The sequence below is a fragment of the Lepisma saccharinum genome, chromosome 4 (assembly GCF_977018435.1).
Source record: "Lepisma saccharinum chromosome 4, izLepSacc3.1, whole genome shotgun sequence".
Classification (NCBI taxonomy): Eukaryota; Metazoa; Arthropoda; class Insecta; order Zygentoma; family Lepismatidae; genus Lepisma; species Lepisma saccharinum.
This window is the reverse complement of record NC_139232.1, coordinates 104,828,470-104,854,211: the sequence shown is the minus strand read 5'-3', so window position 1 is coordinate 104,854,211 and position 25,742 is coordinate 104,828,470. Positions and strand designations below refer to the sequence as shown.

The 25,742-nt window shown below is 37.3% G+C and overlaps 1 protein-coding gene across 1 annotated transcript in view; it reads left to right on the top strand.

The window, feature by feature from the left end:
* The window catches only part of LOC145986697 (aminopeptidase N-like), a 63,465-nt gene that overhangs the window by 6,438 nt on the left and 31,285 nt on the right, over positions 1-25,742 (top strand). Inside the window, exons 2-7 of the mRNA XM_083121012.1 lie at positions 9,535-9,634; positions 10,895-10,976; positions 13,197-13,386; positions 19,363-19,555; positions 21,436-21,713; positions 24,992-25,197. Coding sequence (XP_082977138.1) covers positions 9,535-9,634; positions 10,895-10,976; positions 13,197-13,386; positions 19,363-19,555; positions 21,436-21,713; positions 24,992-25,197 — 1,049 coding nt within the window. The remainder of the gene's footprint in view (positions 1-9,534; positions 9,635-10,894; positions 10,977-13,196; positions 13,387-19,362; positions 19,556-21,435; positions 21,714-24,991; positions 25,198-25,742) is intronic.

The following is a 25,742-nucleotide window of genomic DNA, read 5'->3' as shown; positions in this document are numbered from 1 at the left end:
TATTTTGCCACCTGGTGTAAATGGTGAATCATATTCTTTGTTAGGGATACTGTACAATTCAAGAATTACTGTATGTTTAGGATTCTCGATTATGCCAGTTATTTCTTTTTCTGCTGTAAGCAATGTACTTATTACAGATTCAAGATGCTCATTGATAGTCCTAACAATCTCGTCGTGGCCCGGTTTGATTCTTATGTCCACAGCAAGTTTCTTGTATTGTTGCACAATCTCTTGAAGCTGCGTGGCAAAACCAGAGAGAGCATTTGCTTGGTTGGATTCTATGGTCTCTAGCTGTTGCTTGATGTTGGCTACAATTTGCTGTAGATTTTCAACAACAGCCAATTTAGAACTTTGGGCTGTAAGATCATGGACTTGGGTTCTGATATCCTCAAACAGAGCATGCAGTTCATTAATATGCTGATTGGTAGGAAGAGTAGCCACTGTCAGAGTAAGCTGGTTGATCTCTGTCTGGATATTCTTGATGTCTTCAGATTTCAATATGCGATGTACGGCTCTCTTAATATTTTTCAGCTCCTGTAATGTAGGCAGATTGGCTACAGTATTCTGCAAAGACTCCAGGGCTGATTTCACAGCATCCAACTCAGTAGCATAACATCTTCGAGCAGGATTATGTCTGCCTGAGTAGGTGTTGATTGTTGTAAAATTTAAAGCTTTGTTTTGATATCATCGATCAAGTGATGAAAATGAGATAGCTCAGATTCAGTGTTGAGGTTTTCAAGTTTTGTGATCTGTTGCTGGACACTGACAAGGGTGTCTACAATACCAGGTAAGCGGGATTCTAGAGTTTCTTGTACCTTTGTCAGATCACTTTGTACTACTGCTATGGTACCCTCAAGATGGCTTATGGTATTCTGAATTTTTCCAAAAGCTTCATATGTCTCGAGTTGCAGCTTGATGTTGGCAACACTACAAGTGATAGCACTCAGAGCATCAGATGGTAAGTTGTCCATAAAATTCTCAAGTGTATCGATTTTTTCTTTAACCTTGGCTATGGCATTGTTTAAGGGGTCCAGATTAGGAATCTCCAGTGAGTGAATCTGTTCTTTTAGAGTAGAAATCACTAGATCAAAATCATCTTGGGATTTTATGCTTTTGACAATTGTTTGGAGCTGTGTCTGGACACTACCAATCTGCTCTTCTAGTTGCTGTTTCAATTGCTCAGAGTTGGTAGCCTGAGTCTTAAATTTGGCTTGAAGAGCTGCTATAGCCTCCTCTAAACATTGAAAATTATCTAATGTGACCAAGTCAGTATATTTTTGAAGCAACAATTTTAGTTCTGAGTCAATTTTAAGGAGAGGGTCCATGCATTGTGATTGTAAATTGGTAATCTCTAGTTGAAGACTGGCATTGAGTGTAGTTTGTAGAGCTTGTAAATCACTTCTTAATTTTTTGACTCTGACATCAAGCATCAGAATCTCATCACTGTGATCTTCGCGCCTTGTATGCCCAAAAATATCATTAGGCATTTTGCTTTAGTAGTTATTTATTATAGAGTATCTGATTCTTAGTTCTATAAAAAGAGGTATAAGCTTGTAATAGTGTTGAACAGGGTTGAATCTTTGGATGTTCACTGGTATCAAAATATTTAAGCAATGCAGGCTGTGATATATCTTGATAGACATCTTCTGTCTGAATATCAAGGATAAAGGTATCTGTGTCCATGTATATCAGTTTTACACGATCACCATAAAAAGGCTTCAGCACATCATAATAGCGCTTTAGCATGTGTAATTTGGACAATTCTAATATCACAGCTACTACATAAATAGGCTTATCACACTTAATCTTTGTTTTTCATATTAAAGAGTGCCAGATTATCATCATAAATTCTTCTGTAATTGAAGTTTGGCTTTGCTACCAATTTTTTGCTCCGGTTGGGGTCAATAACTAATTTAACATCAGTATGTTTTCTGACATTTTCTATGGTTTTACCATACACTGAATTGACCATCAATTTGAACAAGGTCTTATCAAATGGGGTTATAGCAAGTGTTCGAAGCTCGATGTTTGTATCGATGTATTGCTTCAACCATGTTGAGTGCTTAAACCTCAAGATGTTGCCAACCTTGGTCACTTGAACACCGTGATGCATCAGGAAGTGGAGGTTTTTGTAGTATATGACATAACCCTGTTTTGGTTTTAGAGTCATCATTAGTTTCTTCTTTATAGAGCCATTTGAACACTCGACCTCAGGAATTGGGGGCAGATCAGAAAACTGGCTGTGTAAATTATCAGGAATTTTCAGATCAACCTCTATGAATAGACCATAGTCACTGTCATCAAAATCCTGAAGATCTTCAATATTGAAATCTTGGACCCACTCAAGCCCTGCATATGGCAGTTTATCCATCATAGCATAACCATACCGACTGTTGGCATCCACATAAGGTATATAGTTTGATGGAAGTGCTGGATCATAATCAGGAATATATTTGTTGTTGGCTCTGCCATATCTCTGAGAGCATTGCACCATGCCTCCTCGTATAAATTGTTCCATAAAGAGATGCATGTCCTGATCCTGGATCAGATCCAATTGCATTTTAGTGTTCAAAAACATGGCAGACCATGCTATGCCCGGAGCACTGTAGAAATATATTGGATCCAACTTATAATTTTCCATCGACGATTTACTAAATCCCTGAAGTATATCAGCTAAGAGAGTCACATCAAGTTTCAAGTATGCCTTATGATAATCACGAAGTGTCTGGCATTTTAAGTTGGTCCACATCAACTGGGCATGGTGATAATCTTCATCAGTGATTCCAGATGCTCTGAGTTTGCTGTAGAACTCTTGTTGTGGTGGCAGAGCACACTCATGAAATTTAGAAAAATCTGTAACATAGTCATATGGGTATACACACTTCCGCCTAATTAATTTTAGGTCCTGATTTGGAAACATAGCACATGTGATTTTAAATTGGTCATCAGATAATTGATTGGCTAGAGTAGCGAGTAGCCAGGCTAGCCGACAGAATTCTGTATGAATCTAGAAATCTTAGGTAAATAAGCCTGCCATTAACACTAATTATTTTGCTAATAGCTATATATTTCTCATCATTTTCTGCTAAAATATTTAAATTCTGCTTGTCAAACCCCTCGTACCTGATCAGATGATGAAAATCATAATTAGATGCCCCGTGGCAAAATATCGGGACAAATTTTGGTCTCTGGATCTTAATATTACAGCTATTACACAGGGTCATTTTGAATTTACCATCTGTATGAGAATGGTGATGCTGCTTAATATTTGTGTCTGAAAATTCAGAATCACATACCGGGCATTTTTCTGCATTATTGAAATCCTCAATCTGGTCCTCTGTTAAAGGCAACATAGGTTTTGATTTTAATAATACATTAGATGCTATGCAGCGACACTCATTTTCTATTCTATGTGCAAATTCTTTGATGGCATCTGGTCCCATGTATAAATATTCTTTACTAACAACACCATTCTGTACAACCACATAATAAAAACTAGAAGGTTCATGTAGCTGGTATGATGTACTTGAAGATTCATCAGGATCTAAGCTGCATAATGCAAGGGGTTTGAGGTTTGATTCAAAAACACAAACTATATATGCTGGGTGTTCCAACAAGGCTTCATTTGGTTTAGTCATAACCATATGAACAGGTTTATGGTTGCCACAGTATTTCAGATGCTCAACTAACTTGTTTTTAGCAATTTCTGTATTCTGTTCACAAACACCATTTACTATTTTTTGACCATCAAATACAGTCAAATATCTTCGACACAACTTGTATATTGTATTAGATTTGTCTAGTTGTTTTCTGACTAAAGCTTCAAGACTGTGTATCAGAGTGTAATGGTATGTGCCATCCTCTTCAATTAAGAGCAGATCAATCGGGACAGCAGAATCATCATCAAGTGTACTGATTCTGAGAGGTTCTATCAAGCAATTGCCACGACCAGTAGAATTAATAAATACATTAATAGATAATGGCCTGACATTGATATCTCTGGCCTTTTTTCAAATTTATCAATATTCTGAACAGACATTGGATATTCTAAGCCCTCCATAGCATCATCAAAATCATGTTCATGCTGTTTATAATAAATTATTCGCTCTGGATTATTTAAAACTGGAAACAAAGCTGCCAATATACTCCACAAGAAGCTTTTTTGATCATCATTTTTTTTTTTAGGTTGACCACAGCTTTTTTGTGTCTGATATTGTCAGGTAATGGCTGATATGTAGAACCTTGTAGTGGGCTGAATTCAGAAATATTAATATAAAACTTGTGTAGAGATCCACATAGGCTCCAACCCTATTCCTTAGCAGCAAACTCAGAGTGTTTGATAAGCAATTGGTCTATCAACCTGCTTAGTATTTTGTCTAAGTTTATATTTGAGTATACAGCTACAGTTTCTGTTATGTGGGGCTGTGTAAATTTTGTGCCATTTGATTTCTTATATTTTTATACAATTTGAGGGACAGCTTATAAGAGCCATTTTGTTTATTTAGAATATCCTGCACGTCAGGATTTTTACTGTTCAAAAAATTCTTAACATCACATCTTGGCTCTGATACAAAACAGTAATCACTAAGTTGACCATTAAAACTGCTATGGATGGGTGCATTGCGCGGCTGCTTTGCTGGTCTATGATTATCGGGTGTTTGAAGTTTCCTTTTTAGACCAGATGTAGATGCCTGTGATGAAGTAGAAGGCTGTACATAACAAGTACACTTATGCCTATTGTAATATGCTTTGCTAAATATTTTATGGCATTTTGAGCACATTATAGTAGTAGGCTTTCTGCATTTCTTAGGATCACAATTATGCCGGTGCCTAGCCCAATTAGAACTAAATATATTTTTATTACACTGATTGCAATATTTCAAGTTTGGCATTTTTATTGTTTATTTAATATATAAAATTTCTTGGGCCAAAAAAACAGAACTATGGATAGTATGCTAAAACAATTATAACAGCAGTTAGTGGCTGGGTGGGTGCTCTTATAGCCAGACAACTGCTGTAACTAGGCTCTGGTGATCCCCAATGTAGAGTAGTTTTGCTCTATTATGCTGTTGTATAACAGACTTGAAATTAGTTGGGTACAATTATATTATACCAAATAGAATTAACACAATTGTTATCCAAAAAGCCAATCACTTTGGATTTGCCCACAGCAATAGACAATTTAAGTACTAGAAAATGCTTAACAGCATAGAGCTATTCATAAATATTCCACAGTCCAGCATTTGCTCATATGTTTTTTAAAGACACAATTCTAGAGTTGTTGTTGTTGAGTTGGTGTTTTAAGTCCACTTTATGCACAGTAAAGCTAATCGGGACTAGGCCCACACACTCTACCGAGTATCAAACTCGGGAGCCTCTTGATTACAAGGCAATACTTTGCCATCAGGGAGGCCCACACACTCCACCGAGTATCAAACCCGGGAGCCATCAGCTGGATACCAGCTAATACATTCAAAGTTGGACTTTGGATCTGCAGTGAATATTCTCAAAGTCTCACGTGTGGGGATATTATTCTGCCACATGTATTTCAATCTCACACACTCTACCGAGTATCAAACCAGGGAGCCTCTTAATTACAAGGCATATAAGCCATCGGGACTAAGACCACACACTCCACCGAGTATCAAACCCGGGAGCCATCAGCTGGATACCAGCTAATACAGTCAAAGTTGGACTTTGGATCTGCAGTGAATATTCTCAAAGTCTCACGTGTGGGGATATTATTTCAGATCATAGACTTCTGGAATTGGAGTCAGTAGCGCGTGTCAGGTCTGCATTGGTAATGCCCTTTTAGTAAGAATTTTCCCTAGAATTACCCAGAAATATCAATTAAAGTTTCATGCCCTTCCAGCTTATTTCTGTGTAGATTATCCCATGCGTGCCAGCAAAGTGGAATATGGAAGTCCCAAGCCTGCATAATTTATTTCCAGGCCAGGCAATGCATGATCTCCCCGATCGAAACTGTCTAGGCGACAGACTGAAGTATTTCTGAGCTAAGTAATTAGTGCCCCGGGCAATAAACTGATCAAAGGTTAGGAAGCAAGCAGGTAATAGTTCAATTTGCAGCCTGCCTTTGTCCAAGGTAATCCTGTATTGTATTAGATCTGTATGTTGTTAGAGGCACCTACATGAGCAGTTTTGGCTTAGTTTTAAGTGTAGCCATAACAATATCAAGAAGACTATATTTTTAGCAGGCTTACAGACAACAGACTGACAGATTCAGCTTTTGTACACATGGCCAAATCAGTCTGTTGAGGCTTCTTCATTTGTACACTGTAATTCTTCATTTGTACACTAGGGCTCAAGATTCTTTGGATTTAACTGTGTAGCACACTTGGGCAATAGACTCATATAGACATCTTGACATTGTTTTAAGTATAGCCAAATCAGTCTGTTTAATCATAAGAGCTCTTCATTTGTATGATTTTTGTGCTCATCCTATAGAATTTTATACTGCTCTTCTTCTTCCTCTTCTCCCCTTTTGTCTTTCCATCCTAATCCCTCTCCTTTCTTCTTCAACTTTATTTTTATTTTCTCTCTAAATTTCTCCTGCCAGCTTTTCATTTCGTAAAATGTATATTCTCTCGTAAGATTCTTACACTTTTGTACTTGATACAGAGTCTGAAGAAGGCCTTGCTAGAAGGTTGAAACGTTACGTTTAGTTTATGTTTTTAATAAAATAAATTACTGCCTTGGTCAGTATATTTATATTTTTTCATAATCATGGAAACAAGGCTTAATGGTGTTATAATTGGAATCTCCACCCTCAAAATAGTCTCGCTCGTCTCCTATCACCTACTCACTCCTATTGATAAGTTACTCCTTTCCAATCATCCTTGCGTTTAATCTAACTTTATACTTTATAAAGATGTGACGTTAGAGATAACTTTTCAAAACTGTCATGAATTTTCAAGAATATCACTTACTATTGTCAATTATAATCAACTTTATGTGCTATTTCGAGCAGGATACATAGGTCCGAAGCATTGAAATTGTCCCCTCTCCCTAGGAATCGAACCCTGTCCCTTTAATGATAAGACGACTGCATTAGCCACTACGCTATCATCGGTGAACAGCCAGTTTCTGTAATGTTAAGTTATTCTCGGAATCGTAACTAAATGATAGCAAAAAAAGTTAAAATATCATACAAGCCATTAAAAATATTCTTAATGCTCCTGAGAACAATTTTTGTTTTCAGAATTTAAAATTGCGAAATGATTCTTGGAAAGGCAGACAAAGAACATTTTACCCCCACCCACCCTGGCTGGCCCTAGGTCGGGCCCATACAATATACTCAGAGCCTGTGACCAAAATATTTTCAGAAATCTTAAAAAATGAAAATTTTTGTGCCTTAATCTGAAGTTCAGTGTTCTATACAATCGCAATTTTCTACTATTACGTAAGAGCAATAAGTAGGCAGAACAAACCAAGAAATATGTGAGGTTCTAATTGGTGTTTCTTTTCATGGTTAGACGTTCATTATATTGAATTTTGACGCGCTGTGGTGAATTTACATTCTTTCACGTAAATTAATATTACCACGTTCTCATTTTATAATATAATTAATAGTGCATATGAGCAATTTTTCATTGAAATGTTTGAACACGAATTTTATTTAGTACTTGTTTAAAATATAATTTGTATAATTTGGGATATTTTTAAGTGTGTCAAAAGAATCAATGTAGCTCTGCCACCGCGCCCCCATCCCCCCAAGAAAATGTGGTGCGATGTGTTACCGTGCGATCAATGCTCAGTTTTAAATGTATACGTTCAAACATGGGCAATTACCGTTGAGCATGTAACAGATTTTTCCATGAAGGAATCATGTATGTGCTTGATTGGAAATAGAACGAACACCTTGTTGTTAAGCTTTTAATTTTGACGGCTTTACATTCCACAATAGCTTCATCTTATGTAAATGATCAAGAATAATTTTATTCTACTGCTTACCTCCAAAAAGAAGTTTTCTCTCTTCCCCTGCATCCACATTTTCAGAAACACATTTGATATGTTTATGTTAACAATGACACGACGTGGTGGTCGACGGACTCATTGTTATTCACAAGTTTCCGATTCACCCGATAACTGACTACTGACTACTGACCCTGACCAACACCAAACTTCAACTGAAAATTTCAAGGCAAAGCTAGGACAGACGTAATCATATTTCGAAACGCCAATCTGGACAATGCTTCCCGGACAACGGTGTTGTGGACATGCAATAGTAGGAGGGAGGCCAGGAATTCTTCATAGGATATTTGGTTCCTCCACAACACCTGTTTCGCGGAAATATGTCGGCTTGGATCTATTTCGGAACTGCAGACCGTTCCTATCTGAGTGCACCGACCTCTTCCCTCCACTTTCCCTGGAGCATTGTTACGAGCGAGTGTATCTGTAGAAAACCTGCTGGAACTGGAAACAGGAAGAGGGAATTCCTAGGAGGGATAATTCACGTTTGCACTTGCTTTTTAAAGACGAAACTGCCATACCAAATCTGCTTAGCGATCTGTCAGTCAAGTACTTCTTTTCTTGTTCTTGCTGTTAGCGGAAACTTCAGCCCATGTTCATTTGACGAATATAAAAAAAAAAATATTTCTGAAATTTTATTCAGAACCACAAATGAGCAGAAAAAATAGTACATTTTTTATGGCTCGACTTGGGGGGGGGGGGCCCGACCCTGTGGCCGAGTGGTTAGCACATCGCGCTGCGACGCCAAGGGTCCCGGGTTCGAATCCCGGTCGGGCTTGGTTGTTTGTGAATGTCCATTCATCAATTTCATCATTTCATCACTCATCCCCATCTTCGCAAATTAGCCAAGAGGCACAAAACGCGAAGTAAAATAAACTAAATCAATCAATCAATCAATCAGACTTGGGGGGGGGATCAAAAGGACCATATTGGCCCCCTAGATGATGAGTGCGGGGGCATGATGTAGCACTATTTTCTTTCTTTCTTGTTTCTTTCCTTCATGTTCATTAGTCAAATTCAAACAATGAATATCACATCATATGCTATTAGATTCTATTTACAAAATACATACAAAACTACTCTAGTTATGCGAATGTTTATGTACTATTACATAGATGTATTTAACAAGCCTACTGAAATAGGAAGTTCACACTTACATTCGAAAAAGTCGGCATTTTTGCAACTACTGCTTGTGTCTGGTTATGAATTCCATGTTGAAAGTTGTATTTTGATTTATATTTTCTTTGATTTGAAACACTATATGGAAAGAAACCCAACCAAAGGAAAAACACTCCTGTTTCTTTAGAAAAGAGCCGTTTTCTTTTCACGATTTCCAAATCAATTTTTACACATGTTAACAATAAGAATCTTAAGGAGTGTAGTGCACGTTTACCCAATAGGGTCTATGTGTGATTTTATTGTATTGCAGTATTCTTGCATGTTGTTTGTGCGGAGTGTTTTTCTTTGTGGTATTGCATAATTTTGCATGAATCATAGTATATGTATACAATTTTCCAATATACTAACTCGATATTCTTTCAAAAGTTTAATCCCACATTCAGATTAGGAACGAGATTTCTGAACTTTTACCGTTTTGGTTACGGACGAGAGAACGGATTTTCCAATAGAAAGTCACAAGAACATGGTACAGTATTTTTAAATTAATTATTCATTCTTTCTATATATATATACACAACGGGTTGTACATATACGAGATGTGTAACTTAGGACCTAACTTTGGTGGGTCAGAAACGAACTTGGAGCTTAACTTTGGGAGGCAGAATCAAAGAGTTTTCAACCCCATAAAAATATCAACTAGGACTATTGTTGAAAGCCAGAATATCCTGTTACATTTGAGAAATCGTAAATATTACTGGATTCTTTGATACTAAGATTCCAGGATGTTAACAAAAGTACCATTAACATACAAATTTCTATTAGCCTGAAAATTTGTGGACAAGTGTCCTCTTGGCCCAACCAAATTACGCCTCTGTATAAACTTTCGAGATCTATGTTTGGATGTTCCTGTTTCAGCACATCACGATCAATTTTCTACTTGTATACCAAACTAGTAAAAACTGCCAAACTTGCGAACCAGCATTGGTTGGAATATTTATTTATTTGGGTTTATATAAAAAAACAACACAAGGATTATTCTCGTGTAATTTGTAAATATTTTTGCTTAAATATTGTGGATGAAATAGCTACACGATTTTAGATTTGGAATCCTTAGATTATCATAATTACTTCAAATGAGTAAGAGTTTAATACCATAAGGTTAACAATGGAATCTGCAAAAGTATTGCGTTTAATTCAAACGACTTGATGAAGAATTCACGACCTAGAAGGAATCTAATAGGGGTGGTTTAAGGGCCGGCAACTCGGGTAACAGCCCTGGGCGCCACCCTAGGGGGCACCAAAAAGGACGTCCCCCTTGAGTAGCGCCAAAACTTCATGTCTGATTACGTAAGCGTAGCTATGTTTTCTTAAGAATTTGGATTTGTGTAGACAAGAATTAATTGAAGTTACTGCTGCATAACACAATCTTTATACCGCAAAATCATGTAGGAATTTAAGCTAAGAGATTCCTCTCATTTTGATGTCATTATGTACAAATTAAACGCATACCTAAAATGAACTTCTTTTGAATGGTAACACGTGAGACATTAAAAAAATAACGGTATTTTTAATTATTAAAACCATAAATTTATTCCATATTTCCATTGGAGAAAATAGGAGACCAGAAAGGATGGAAGGGTGGAAAAGAAGGGGCGCCAAAAATCCACCTCACACGGGTGAAAATTTTATCTTTAGCCACCCCTCAATCTAGATGTAAAGTTAATACCAAAATGACCATTACATTTCTGGTTGGTTAAAGAACTGAGAATCGTCTATTCTTTTCCAGAACTTGTGATTAGGTCAATGTTCAACGAAACAGTTTCTCCAGCTAATTACCAGAAGACGTTGAGTAAAATGGACAGTGAGGGGTAAGTATTCAGAGAGATTGTTATGTGTGTGTGTGTATATAATGGAATGTGTGTGATTTTCTGTGTGTGTGTAATGACGCCGCCAGAAAAAAGGTAATGGGTGGAGTAGGAATATTTACTTGGGAGTGGGGTATTACATTTTGTGCACAGCTGAAGAACAACACACGTAAAAAGAACATTATTACTGGTTGACTGGAGGGTGATCATCCCTCCTGCCCTCTTGGTGCCGTCTCTCTCTTTTCTCTCACTCCCGCCATCTCCATGTGTGTGTTTTGAAACGTTTGTCAAAGTTTAAGAACATTTTATGCACAAATAAGATAATCGGGATTGAACCTACAGTTTCAGGTGGCCTCCACCGAGGTCGAATGTGGGATACCTTGATTTTGTGGTGTTCCAATACGTTTCATTTCGCTTGGGCATTTCTCACTCTCTCTGTGTTCTTACATTCACTAGATTCTCACTCTCACTCTCTCCCTATTCTCTTGTTTCATTGATTTCCTTGTTGCTTTCTGCTTCTCTCCCTTCATTTCTCTCTCTCTCTCTCTTTCTTTGTGAATGTTTTCTCTTTCTTACGCCGGACCATGTGGCCGAGTACGTCGACGTCCGTGGCGGAGTGGCGTACAGAGCGCGCTATAACACCAGAGGTTCCGGTTCGAGTCCCCGGTAAGGCATGGGTATTTGTGTTTGTCCAGATGATAAGAAACTGAGAAACTGTAACAATTGAAAAGTGTAAAAGTGAGAAAAAGTGTGACTGATAGGGGATACCTCTGTGTAGGGGGTATTTACTTTATATGAAGAAAAGTGGTTAGCACATCGCGCTACGACGCCAAGGGTCCCGGGTTCGAATCCCGCTCAGGCTTGGTTGTTTGTTAGTGTCCATTCTTGAATTTCATCATTTCATCACTCATCCCCATCTTCGCAAATGAGCCAAGAGGCATAAAACGCGAAGTAAAATAAACTAAATCAATCAATCAATCTCTTTCCTGTCCATGTCTCTGTTCTTCTGTTTGTCAATACATTTTATTTTATTTAAGTTTCACTCCTCTTTTCATGTTCTTATCTCTCTCCTTCTGTTCCTACTTTATTCATCCCTGCGTATGTCTCTGTGCTTCTTCTGAAACAAAATTGTGTATTAGCCTTTTCTCTTGTTGGAGGACACTCTGCAGCTGTCATCCACTAGTATCTCTGAAATAGTATCTTTAGTTTCAGATGTTGCTCCACAGTGTGATCATTGTTTACCTCATTATTGTTATATTTTAGAATAGTCTGGAGTGATTTCTTAGTTTCAATCTTCAAGAGAGGGACGATCCTCTCTTGCAATGGTGCTTGACAATAAATCTCTCCTTCTTTCTTTCTCTGCGCTTCCCTTTCTCACTTTCCTTCTCTTTCTTTTTTCGATCGCTTTCAATGTGTCCCTTTTTCTGTTTTTCCCCTCTTTCCTTCTACCTCTTTTCTCCCGCTCAGTATTTCTCTCTCTGTCTTTATTTTTCGTTTTCTTTCTCTTTTTCATGTCTCTCTCTCTCCTTTTCTCTTTTGTCTGTCTCCTTTTCTCCTTCTGTATCATCATCTCTCTCTTCCTTTTTATCTCTCTTCCTTCTATCTGTCTCCATCTCTGCCGGTATTTATTTATTTTTCTTCTCTCCCTCTTCCTATATTTTCTCTCCATTTTCTCCTTCTCTCACTTTCTCTCTCTCTCTCTTTTCTTTCTCTCTGTAAATATGTCTAAGCTGCTGCTATTCATCTACTTATATCTCTTCCTCTCATCCACTCTTTCTCTCTCATCATCTCATTCTTCAGTTTGTCTGTGTTACATTTTTCTCTTTGCATGCGTCTCTCGCTTGAGGGTTAGAATCAGGAGACCATTTGGGAAAGCGCTCTTGCAAGCAAACTATCCTTTGAGGGATATGTGTTATGTTTCTTAGTATGTGCAAGGGCTAATCCATTTCGTCCAATCATTGTCTACCCTCACATGTTTGCAAAGCGACTTAAAACAAAGCAAATGCGAATTCGCTCTAACACACTTTGTTACTCTGTAGATCTTGTTCGTGTCTGCTTACTGCCTTATCTTACTTTCTCTCTCTCTCTCTCTTTCTAATGTTTACCGTTCTGCCACATACACACACGCACACAAAAAGTGAGAGAAGAGATAGTGAGATGAATTTTCAGAGATCTCAAGTACATTTCATGTCAGAAGTAATAATCGTAATTCATTCTCCTCAGTAAATCTTCATACGACGACGACGACAAGAAATATTTCTGGCAAACTTTTGATGAGCTCTGCCACGAGGATGGATCATTGCCTGCCAGAATATCTCTCCCTGACGTTGCAGCTACATGGACCAATTACAGCAGAATTCCTCTTGTCACCATTCACAGAAACTACGAGAACAACACAGCAACTCTAAGCCAGGTAATATAAAATATATTTTTTAAGAAAACAATGCGTATATACAGGGTGATTGCTAATTCGATCTATTCCTGGAAAGGGGTAATACTAGAGCACATTTGCAACAGATTTGACCCTAAACACAGGGGGTCGGAAATCAATGGGTTTCGAGTTATTCCAGTGTGTAGATAGTCGTGACATATTCCGACTTGCGACCAAAAACTACTAATTGTGAAAACACTACTACACCCTTTGCACTTAATTGGCACGTTGCTAACAGCTGACGAATGAGTGACTACTGGGAAAAAATTCTTGTGCCCAAAATGTTCATACCCACAGAAAGAAACAGTAATTGGAGCACACGTCATTAAGAAATTTGGAAGTTATCGTTTAAATCGAAGAGGATTACTAAAAAAAATGGTAACACACTTAGCGTAAAAATTACGGAAAAAACTTCCTCGTTTCATAAGCTCTCTTTTTGGAGAGACATCTTTTCCACCATCTTCCCTAGTTACTATGATATTTCTTGGTTGTTGATAAATCTATCAGTTTCTTAAATGTTGCAAGGTCCTGGCACATCAAGATTAATTTATTTTCTATCTGACACTAGTTGTCGATGACATCATAAATATTTGCCAAATTGAACACGCACAAATACAATATTTTAACTAAATAAGAAAGAATTATTGCTTGCATACGTAACCGGAGGAGGCAATTTGAACAGGATTTGTAGTTTTTGTAACATTTAATTCTGACAACCTGGAATCATGAGAATGGTAAATAACAGTATTACTTCACTCATTTTCGTTCCCTTATTCCTCACAACGGACAATTTCTTTTCACTTTACAAAGAGGTCTACAACGCGCCTTTTTATTCAGATTTTTCCCCCAACCCGTGTGCCAGTTGACAACATTTGTATCTTTTTGGAGAGCTTATGAAGCGAGGAAGTTTTTTTCCGTACGTTTTACGCTGTGTTACCATTTTTTGAGTAATCCTCTTCGATTTAAACGATAACTTCCAAATTTCTTAATGACGTGTGCTCCAATGACTGTTTCTTTCTGTGGGTATGGGAATTTTGAGCATTAAAAAACGGGTGGGGAGAGAACTACTTAATTACTTTATTAGTTATCGATTTGCAACGGTGATGTTTTCTTTAGAAAAATGTTACCAAAGGTTTATGGGAATATTGACAAATTCATTCATTCATTTATTGTTTTCTGCCCAAGGGCAAGTCTTTCCTTCCTACCCCCATGCTGTTTGATCTTGAGCCTTTAGCTTTGTAGCATCGTATTAGTCACATATTTAGACGTCGTCAATCATTTGGTGTCTTCTTCTTCCCTGGATTTTCTTTCCATTGACCACCTCTTCACTGACATTCCTTACTGTACAATTTCTGTTCATCCAGTGACCCAACCAATTTCTCTTTCTCTTCATTATTATCTCCAGCATTGATCTATTTTCTCAAACTCTTTCTAGCATTGCTTCATTTCTTACATTTTCTTACATTTGCTGTCCATTTCACCCGTTCTATTCGTCTCCATAGCCACATTTCTAGAGCTTCCAATAGCTTTTTGTCACTTGTTCTCAGTGTCAATGTTTCTGCACCATATAGAGCTGCACTCCGTACAATGCATTTCATTAGTCCTTTCCTCGGATCTTTGTTCACAAATCCACAAAAAATATTTCCTTCGTATTAAAGGGTTCCTTCGTTTCTATTTCTTGACTGCATTTCATATCACCTCTTATGATGTATCCAAGATATTTAGAAGTATCTACTTGTTCGATTCTTTCACCTCTGACGCTCACTTTTGCCTTTCTCGGTTCTCTTCCGATCACTATTGTTTTCGTCTTCTTCACATTTATTCTCATGCTAATCCCAAACTGTTCACAGTGGGTATTCATTTCTGCAAACATGGCATTTATGGTCCTTTCATGTTCTGCCAACAGGGCCATGTCGTTTTCAAATCATATACAAGATATTGTCCTTCCTCCTACTGCTACTTCTCCCTTGCAATGCAAACAGTTCTTACTGTATCTTCTAAATAGTTGTTGAACAATGTATGGGAAAGACAGCATCTTTATCGTACCCCTCTTCCAATTTCACCTCCTTGGCTCATTTCTTCTCCTATTCTCACTTTTACACGTTCTTTCATATATAATTTGCAGATATGCCTCCTTTTCTTCCAATCTACCCTAATATTCTAAATGATCCCTGAAAACTTGGTCCAACTCACTCTATCAATGGTTTTCTCTAAATCGACAAAGGGTACAGATATTTATTTACCTTTTTCCAGTTATCGTTCTGCAAATTGTTCTCAGTATTTCTATGGCGTCTCTCGTACCTCTTCCCTTTCTAAAATCAAAATGTTCTTCCTCTATCTCTCTGTTTATTTTAGAGTGTAGGCATCTATTTAAAATTCTCAATAGAACTCTTGCTGATTGTGATATTAAACTGACTGTTCTATATTCAGCACATTTCTTGGCGTTACTTCTCTTATTTATAGTTACTTAAATTGCTTCCATTAAATCTTTTGGCCATACACCTTCATCATACATTTCTTTGCATAAATGTAGCATTTCATTCTATACTTCATCTAGATTACTTTATGAGTTCTACAGGAATTTGGTCACTTCCTGGTTTTTTTTCCGTTCTTCATTTCTTTGAGTGCGGGTTCCAACTCATCCATCATCATGAGTATCCCTTCTTGTCCTCCTTCTTTTTTCTATTCATCATGTATCTGGTCGGCTCTCTTTCCCATACAGATTCTTTACATACTCTTCCCATGTACTCAGCATTTCTTGTTTGTCCTTAATTTCGTTTACATTCTCATCTTCTATCATCCACATAGCTTCCCACGTCTTTTTGTAGAGAAAAGGAATTGAATTTCACGGTATATCAGGTCATAACATCTTCTCTTTCCTAATTCCTTTATTTCTTCGCACGTTAGTTTCATCCATTTCTCTTTTGCCTTATTTGCTTCCCTTCTTACCTGTTTATTGAGTTCTCTGTATCTTCATCTTTCTTCCTGTGCATTTTATTCCCTCTTCTCCTTTCTTCCATTTTCTCGAGCATACTTTCTGTGATCAATGTTTTTTTTTCATTTCCTTCTTTCCCTGCACCCTATGGTGTCTGCGACGGCTTTGCTAAGGCAAACATTTATTCCTTCCCAGATGGCGTCACTGATATTAAACATGCTTTTTCACTTCAAATACACTTTCTTTAAATTCTGTTTCAAATTTTTTTCTTTGTTTTTCTCCCTTTAGTATCTCTATATTACGTTTCTTTATTTTCTGTCCTGTTTTTATCTTCTTCATAGACAAGCATATCTCTCCCTCTACTAGTGCATGGTCTGAATTTATGTCAGTTCCTGGTAAGGTTTTTGAATCTTTGAAGCAGTTTCTAATTATCCAGGATGTAGTTTGTCTGATATCTTCTGCTGTCCTTTGGGCATGTCCATGTACATCTTCTTCTTGTATGCTATTGGAAGAGAGAGTTTCCAACAATGAGTGAGTTAATCTTGCAGAAGTTGACTAGCAATTTACCTCTCTCGATTCTATCCCCTAATGCATATCTTCCTACACCGATTTCCTCCTGGCCTTCTCCTACTACTGCAGTTCCAATCTCCCATTACGATAATGTATGCTGTCTTCCTTTATTTTTCCATTATGTCTTCTAGCTTGTCGTAGGTTTCTTCTACTTTCTCGTCTGGCAAACCACTATGACCATGTAGACATGTATAAGTACTAGGTATTTCTTCTTTCCCTTCAGTCGTACCATAATTATCCCCTCATGCAGTGGCGAAGCCTCATAAGAGGCCCCGAGGCCGTGCCTACCCTAACATACTTGGATATAACGGATTATCTTATTACTTATAATTTCATTAAACGACGCCTTAATTCAAGAAAACTGAAATTCTAGGCCTTACGATCATTTCCACAAATTTCCATCCCTGCCAGAGGCTCTATCGTCGCCGCATGTCAAGCCACTTCTCCTAGGGCCTCAGCTGGTCTCATAACATTCTATGTGATTCATGCGGGAAAGCATAATTTCAGGGGCGCGTTCGCCCAAAATGGAGACAGTGATTACAGCCTCACGCAGTGATGCTAACCCTAGCGTAATTGTGCTAAATGTAGTACAATTTGAACTTCGTTGGCACCTAGCACCCTGTGTTTGGGATAATGGTAAAATATAGCATAATCTATAAACTTGCGCCTCTGGGAGACAGATAAGTTGAATTCAGAGGAATATATTTTGAAAGAATAAATTTAAAAAATCTTATTTGATCTCTTGATCTGATTATTATCAGATCTTATTTGTTTCAAACAAAAGGTAGCATGCCACATCTGGTCCACCGTCTTCTTTCCATCTTTTCTTTATCTTCCCTTACTTAGCTCAAGAGAAACATTTTATTGAAGGAAATTGCTAGAAAGTTGGGGTCACAGATAAAAAGCCGCCGCCTTTTGTAGTCGTCGAATTTTCTCAAACTTTGTCAAGCGATTGAACCAATTATATTGGTCAAACCATTGTAATTAATTTAATGGGGGGAAATTACCAATATCGTTTAACTAAACAACAACGCATGTTCACATCACAACTGCCCCGAAAATAGATGCATAAAATGAACTTAAGACCTGAGTCATCCGAGCACAATTTAGTTGCATTTAGCAAAATTTAAGAGTTTAATCAGCACACTTTTCCTGATTGGGAGGTTAGCAACGCTGGACACACGGTACAAAGTGGGTTTCACATCTGTTTCTTGTCCAGCGCGGGGTGTCCAAGGAGTGGAAAGGGAAGGTGAGGGTAGAAAGGTAAAGAAAACTTGTTCAGAGGGCGAATAATGTTTCTATCACAGCGTTCTGCGTTTTCGTTATTTTCTCGATTTACTCCTTTTGCTTTGTTATTTTATTGTTATATTTTATCTTGTTTTTTCTTCTTTTCGTTCATTATTTTATAGTTCTTTCATTGATTTCCTTTATTTTACTTCGCTTTTTGTGCCACTTTTGGCAAATTTGCGAAGATGGGGAGGAGTGTTGATATGATGAAACTGACGAATGGAGACTCACAAATATCCATGATCACGCCGAGATTCGAACCCAGGACCTCTGGCGCCGTAGCACGATGTGCTAACCACTCCGCCACGGGGGTGGGGTTTCATTGTTGTGAGCGTAAAGTGAGCAAGGTGAATAAAACTTTTATTACTCTGGAATGCTAAAAAAACAAGCATAGAAGCCTATTACAGGGCATAGGAAGAAAGAAGGGGCATTGATGACTGTCACTCGAATGACATCTAAAGTATCAATTTATAATAAAATCAAGAAATACGATCTACGAGTTAGCACACATCAAGAGTTAAGAATATGTTGTTACATTTTCAAAAATAACTTTAAGGTTATATGTTTTATATTTTAAAAAAGTCGCACCATAATAACACGAACTCACAGCTTGTGCCTACCCTTCCAGTGACACCACGCTTCGCCACTGCTCTCATCCACATAACATAATGATATTACTAAATCTCATACACGTGTTTCAAGTACTATGCGAACGCCATGAATTCCTTGTAAGTCTCCTCCCGAGTGAAACATTGACATATTGTGGAATGTAAATATTAACTAACCCTCTGGAATCCCCAAACCGCGGAAGTTGATTACCGCAGCAACATACATATCTCTCTCTTTCTTACATCGACCTCCGTGGCAGAGTGGTTAGCACAGCGCGATACAACGCAGGGCTCCCGGATTCAAATACCAGGTTGAACATGGGTGTTATTCGAGTCTATTTTTCTTCATGAATTTCATCATGTCATCACTCATTCTCATCTTCGCGATTAGCGATAAGTGGTAGCAAAGCTAAGTATTATAAACCAAATCAAGCAATATCTCCCTCTTTCTTCAATGTACAACATTTTATGTTCTATATGCGACTATTATATTGTTTAGAGTGTACACTTAAGAATAGAAATGATTTTTTTTGGAATGTTATCATACGTCTATTACAGAAAGTCTACATTGTAAGGAAAAACAAAGAAACAGATGAGGACCTGCTGTGGACTATTCCCATCCCCTACACAACGCAAGACGAGCTTCAGTTCGTTGATATGAGAGCTAAGATCTTCCTACAAGAGAAGGAGGGAGTGCTGAACGGGCTTCCAGATAGAAACAAATTTATCCTTGCCAATCCAGAGTATGTAGGTGAGTTCTGTACCATGTAACAATTCGCTTCCATGTTTGACAAGTATCTTGTATTTAAGGAGGTTTCTTCCGTACATTTTCAGCGTGTCAATCAAACCCTTATGCTTTAAAGTGGGATTTTGCTAAGAAACCGATTGTCTTTTCAGAGCAGTAAATGAATCAAGTTATCATTTTTAGGACTACGTAGCAATTCCAACAATGACTCTAGAGGAAAACATTGACAATTCACGGGCCTAAATGGGTTTGGATGACTTACAGATGACTGTTGCCCCTGAATTATTTCAACATGCTGATTCCAAAAATGAAATCAATTTTTCTCCATCACGTGTAGTTTTTTCAGAAAATAGCAATATATTAACTTCCTTAATTTAACAATAAAATGTGTAGCTCCATGGTTTCCTCAATAGATGGCTCTGTTTACATAATGGGAAAATATTGGCTTTCTACAATACAAATCCTCCAATTTCGAACTATAAATGCACATAGAATAGTAAGCATTCAATCCACCTTCCATCTCCACAAGACACATTGATATGAAAATTATTTATTTTGATTACGTAAATTGAATTTTCGAAATACCGCATAAACGTTCCCTTCACAAAATGTCCAAAACTCAATGTTATAATGTAGTGTGTTGATTGAACTTAATGACGTTGAGAAAAATCATGATCTAGGGAAAAATCCTGACGTGATGGGAAGAAATATTGTCGTGCACGATCACAATTCAAAATACTTCCAGAATCACCTATTGGTTTGTAAACATCCTAAATTTCCTTTCTTTAAATTTATTTTTTTGCATTCTGTAATGGACTTAATGGAATGGCGAATATGATAATTTTCATTGTAAAATTGTGAAAAATCCTGACGTGATGGAGGAACATGGATGACATGTGCATGATCAGCAATGAAAATACTTACAGAATCACCTATTGGTTTGTAAACATCCAAAATTTCCTTTGTATAAATTTATTTTATTGCATTCTGTAATATACATAATGGAATGGCGAATATGATAATTTTCATTTTAAAATTGTGAAAAATCCTGGCGTGATGGGGGGAACATGGATGACATGTGCATGATCAGCAATGAAAATACTTCCAGAATCACCTATTGATTTCAAATCATCCGATTTCTTTTTTTAAAAAAATCAAGGTGGTGTGTGGATTATATAATTACTAACTACAAAGTAAATCATTCATCTTCTCACCTATTCCCGTAACGATGACTAGTCCAATGCATCATCTGAATTTTAATTTTTCGTCCATTGAAGAAATTAATAGTTATAAGTCGTGTTGCATAGACGACTTTAGCCGACCTCTGTGGAGGAGTGGTATTCACAGCGCACCACGACTTCAAGGTTCGAAGATTCGCCGGGTTCGAATCCCGTCTGGCCATGCGTGTTTCTTGTGAGTGTCCAATTTCATCATTACGTCACTCATCCTCGTCAAAATTACAACAATGTCCTTACAACTTAGACTTGACCTTTAAGCATATAATTTACTATTAGGTATCCCAACAAGGATGCTGTACAAGCGACTTTCATGTGACGTCAGTGTGCGCACAGACGGCATGTTTGCGTAAGCAAGAAAATGTGAAATAACATGAGCTTCTGTTTGAAACACCGAATACTTCATAATGTACCATCCTAAAAATGTTTCAAATCTCCCGCTTGAATTCCGTATGTTTACAAGAACTGGAATCCATCAAGGCTGCTCGAAGTCCCAATTCAGCAGATTCTGACGTAGGTGAATCACACCTACAAGTATTTCTTGAACTACAGGCATATTTAGTATGCCCTAACTATAGCTACAAGGGAGTTATTCTTGTAAGTGTGTACTGGTACTTTTTTCTCTTTACACCATTGTCTGAAATCTTCTAGGTCTCTACTACGTTAACTACGACACCGACAACTGGGACCTGATCACCCGGTATTTGAACAGCGACAACTTCAAGAACATCCCCGCCCTGACTCGTGCGCAGCTGATCCACTACAGTGCCCACCTATGTATGTCAGGCGACCTCTCCTGCGCCCACCACATTCGCCTGCAGCTCTTCCTTCGGAGAGACCTGGATACCGGAGAGCCATGGTTCACGAAAATGATTACCGCCTCTTTTGACTCATCCCTTGACGGTACAGATGCATGGGAGTATTACAAGGTATTATTATGATTATTCTTATAGAACTGGTGAACGTCAAGTGTAAATTACAGTGTGATTATTGTCTGTGGACCATTATAAATTTACTACGGATAAAAAATGGAACTGACAATAGTAATTCTGATGCGAATTGAATGATAAACTCTCCCAAGGTTTTTTGTACACACCTCACAAATGCTCTGTGTGTCAACCTTTGTTGATGTGGCAGCTAACCGAAACTGCTTCTCGTCGCACATGCTTCGTTATTCTGATAATTTTTCGTAATTTCTATATTTATATCAAAAGTCTTTAATTCGGAGGAAATATGGCGCTGAAATAATTATCAATAACCATTAGTTAGACGTGCATTTTTTTCGTTGTCGTCGTCGGTACAGCAATGTTCAATATGCGTCAATGACCCTTTGGAAATGTAAGACTGTATGATCAATGATTAAGCAGAAGGATGTTGTTGCACCAGGTTTCAGCGTCATATTTGCACCTGGTGATGAAATTTTAACAATTTCTTTTTCTTGAGAATTACACGGTTTGGCCGCACTATCACTAACTCAGAGGTTTTATCAAGGAACAATGGAAATTTCCGACATGAAATGAACTGCAATGATATTAGTTTAAATCAGGAATGTTGTACAGAAACGAATGTTACTAGTGGAAGCTCTGCGAGAACATTAAACAATGAAAGCGGGGAAATGCGTTTCAAATCGCCCTGCCTACCAAAGGATGACCATATAAGGCATTCTTGTAATTAAGACCCGTACCTTTTGCATGTTAAGTCTTGTCTGGGTGACTTTAGTTAATTTAAATATTTAGACGTTGATAAAGATGAAGTTTTACCTGTTAAATTTTTGATGGAGTGGATTGACTCAGAGCCTGAGTGGACTGTAACAGATAAATGAACTCCTGCACCATTACTTGAAGCACCAGAAATACAGCGAAGAATTTGTGGCAATATAAATAATGACGTCTCGTTCCCAGTTTCTTACACCAATTGTATAATAAATAAAAGTCATTGGGTACAACTCCGAACGGTGACAATATCAGTTTAGTAGTGTATACTTACACTTAACTGGTCACAATAATCATAACATATTCATGTGCACTTTTAGTCGATGTTCTTACCATCCATATAACCAAATCTTTTCGTCATGGTAACCAACGCAGAATATGGTTTCGGTTACCTTTGCATTATATACTGAATCTATCATTGACTTGTTTCTTAAATGTTTAATTGACACAGGTAATAAATGTAATTTGTTGGATAATAAGGTCTGGATTACTTTATGTTCTTTACTACCAAATATAAAGATGAAACAAATCAGTTGGCTTGTATCGCGGGTGAACAGCATGTAAAAGTGGTAGGATTTAAATATGCCATTATGAAATTAGGTAACGAATTTGTTCACTTGGATTTATTTGTAGTTAAACAATTACATGCCTATTTGATTTTGAGAGCACAGGTGCAAGTGCAATAATTAATAATCGTATGTCTACTGTTGAACTCAGTAATTGAGGTGGTAAGGTAGTATCATGTCCTTTTGTTTCGAGCACTGTTCTACATAAAGAAACTTTTCTCTTTTTTCTGGAGGAAAAAGTTCTGATTCCTATTGTAAATTTTGTGCTGATTTCAAATTACAAATTGTTTCGTAAGGCCTAGCTTGGTGTGAAGAGAGGGAAGAGGAACATCACACGCTGTATAATTTTTCTTCCACTTGTCAATTTCGTTGAGATCAATTCTTTTTTGTGTAGGGGTTCTTCTGTCACGGGTATACCACTTGCAGAGGAAGCAGGGATACGTTGTGTAGTCATGTTGCATTCCCAATATCATTGAAACTATCTTGAAGTCGCCCATTATATTCCATTTATGCTCATTATATTCGATGGATTTCTTCTAATATTTCTGGACCTAAACGAAATCGGTAAGAATGAAAAATGTTGGATAGATTTTGACTAGGATGGGGACAGATGGAAGGCTTGTGTTGCTACAGCCATAATCCTTTGGGTTTAAGAAGCTGGAGAGTTCGTTAGTTAGCTTCTAATATCTCACAGGTTTCTTTGTGACATCAGAAGAACGTATGAACGTTCATTAAATCACTAACGTCGTTGCGATCAGTCAGTAGGTGCTCAGTTTCAAAATTTAGTAACGTTTGTGGTGGGGTGGAGATTATATTGGTCGATTCCAAGGTATTGTTTGTAGTAATTCTTCATGATAGATCGAATCCCCTTCTTCTGAATTGCAAATGCCAACTCTCCACAGATGTAGCAGAGGCTATTTGGTTGACTTCGACAGACAAAATATATCAACTTAAACAAAAGCTGCAATCACAATGCTTAGTATTTTGACAATATATTGCAGGTACATCATGTAGCTTAGTAACAGAACTGCCAACATCTGAAACAGAAACTAAGAAGCAGATGCTGCCAACTGCTCACCTGACAATTCCCTGCATTTATCACGAACGGTGAATCTAAGTAAAATGAGACTCTTTATTTCCTTATATAACTAAAAAACTGTCCCTGATAACGAAATTCTAATTACGGATTTGAATTTCCCATACCAAATTCCTTCAGAAGAAATAAAATCTTTGCAGAACAGTGTAATTCTTGGATTTTGTAAAATTTTGTCGTTTGAATCTTCTCAGTGGATGATTCTGTTTATGCAGCTTCTGAAGGAGACATTCATAAGAAGGGTTACGGCAACAAATATTGTGAAATATTAGTAGCTGATAACTTATTTAATTTATTGCTCAAACATCGAAATGTGTCATTAATTGCAAATATTATTTTGCTTCGACGAATGTATAATATTGGACATTTAAATTGAATTTTAACAATCATGTGCAAGAGTAAAAATGTAGTTCAAAATTGATATTTACTCTTTGAAAGATTTGTTATAATATTAAAATTTGTTTTGAATGTTAAAATTTTGAATGTTATGTCATTCTTTGATGTGTATAATTAAGAACTTGTATCTTTGAGGTATCTACAGTATGATGGCTATATTCCATTCAGCTCCGCAGGGGAGGTTATTGTGACCGTCAAATTTTTATAACATTCACAATTTAAATGCATTAACGATAAAATCTTTGAAAAGAAGAAAGACATTTCATCATCACTGTTAGTTCCAAAATGTATTATGGGACATGGTGTAATACACAAAACTCGTAATTTGATTTCTGTGTTTTATTTATAACAAGAATTTATATATTTATGCTTGATGCTAATTTGAAACCTAGCATCAAAATGCTGCATTGTCTAAAATAATGTTTGGGTGTCTCTTGCAGAACTATCTCATTTACCTGACAAACCCAGCATACCAGGAACTGGGAGAAGAGAACCAGGAAGGGGATTCCCCATCAAGAAAGCAGGCGAGGGGATTTGTACGAAGAATAAGGGTATTATTCGGAGCCAGCGAGCAGGTTGCAAAGTACAGGCAGGAAGTCCAGAAGTGGATGGAGTCGGAGAACCCGGACAAGGAGGTGCCGGTGGGGTGAGTACTTTTGCTTCTCTCCCCCCTATACAGATTGTGGGAATAGAAAGTTTGGCTAATTCTTTATGAAGCGAGGCCAGATATGAACAACTAGGTGAATATTCTGTGACCTTGTAGTAGCCGAGATAATGGACCTGAAGAAGTGAACAGTGGTTCCCGAAACGTTGTCGGTGAACAGATACTCATTTTACGTAAGTAATAAATAACTTTGTATTTTTAATTTAGAAATACGAAAGAATATATATAAAAGTGAGTAAGTATGTTTTTTTGTTTAATAGAGCTACCATAAATTTAAATTGATTTAGAGAGATTAAAATATTTTCTTTCATTTTTAGATTTAGAGTATAAGCTGGTTTCTAACACATAAAACAGCAAATATGAAAGAAACTACGTATTTTACGTCCAAAAATTACCAAATAAAATTCATTGCTTATGAATTCCTCTACAGATTGCTTTTTGTTTCGTGCCTTTAGTGTCAGGGGTTGAGGAGATATGTAGTTTAAAGCAGAGTCATGCGATTTCCTATATCTTACGTGTTCTATTTC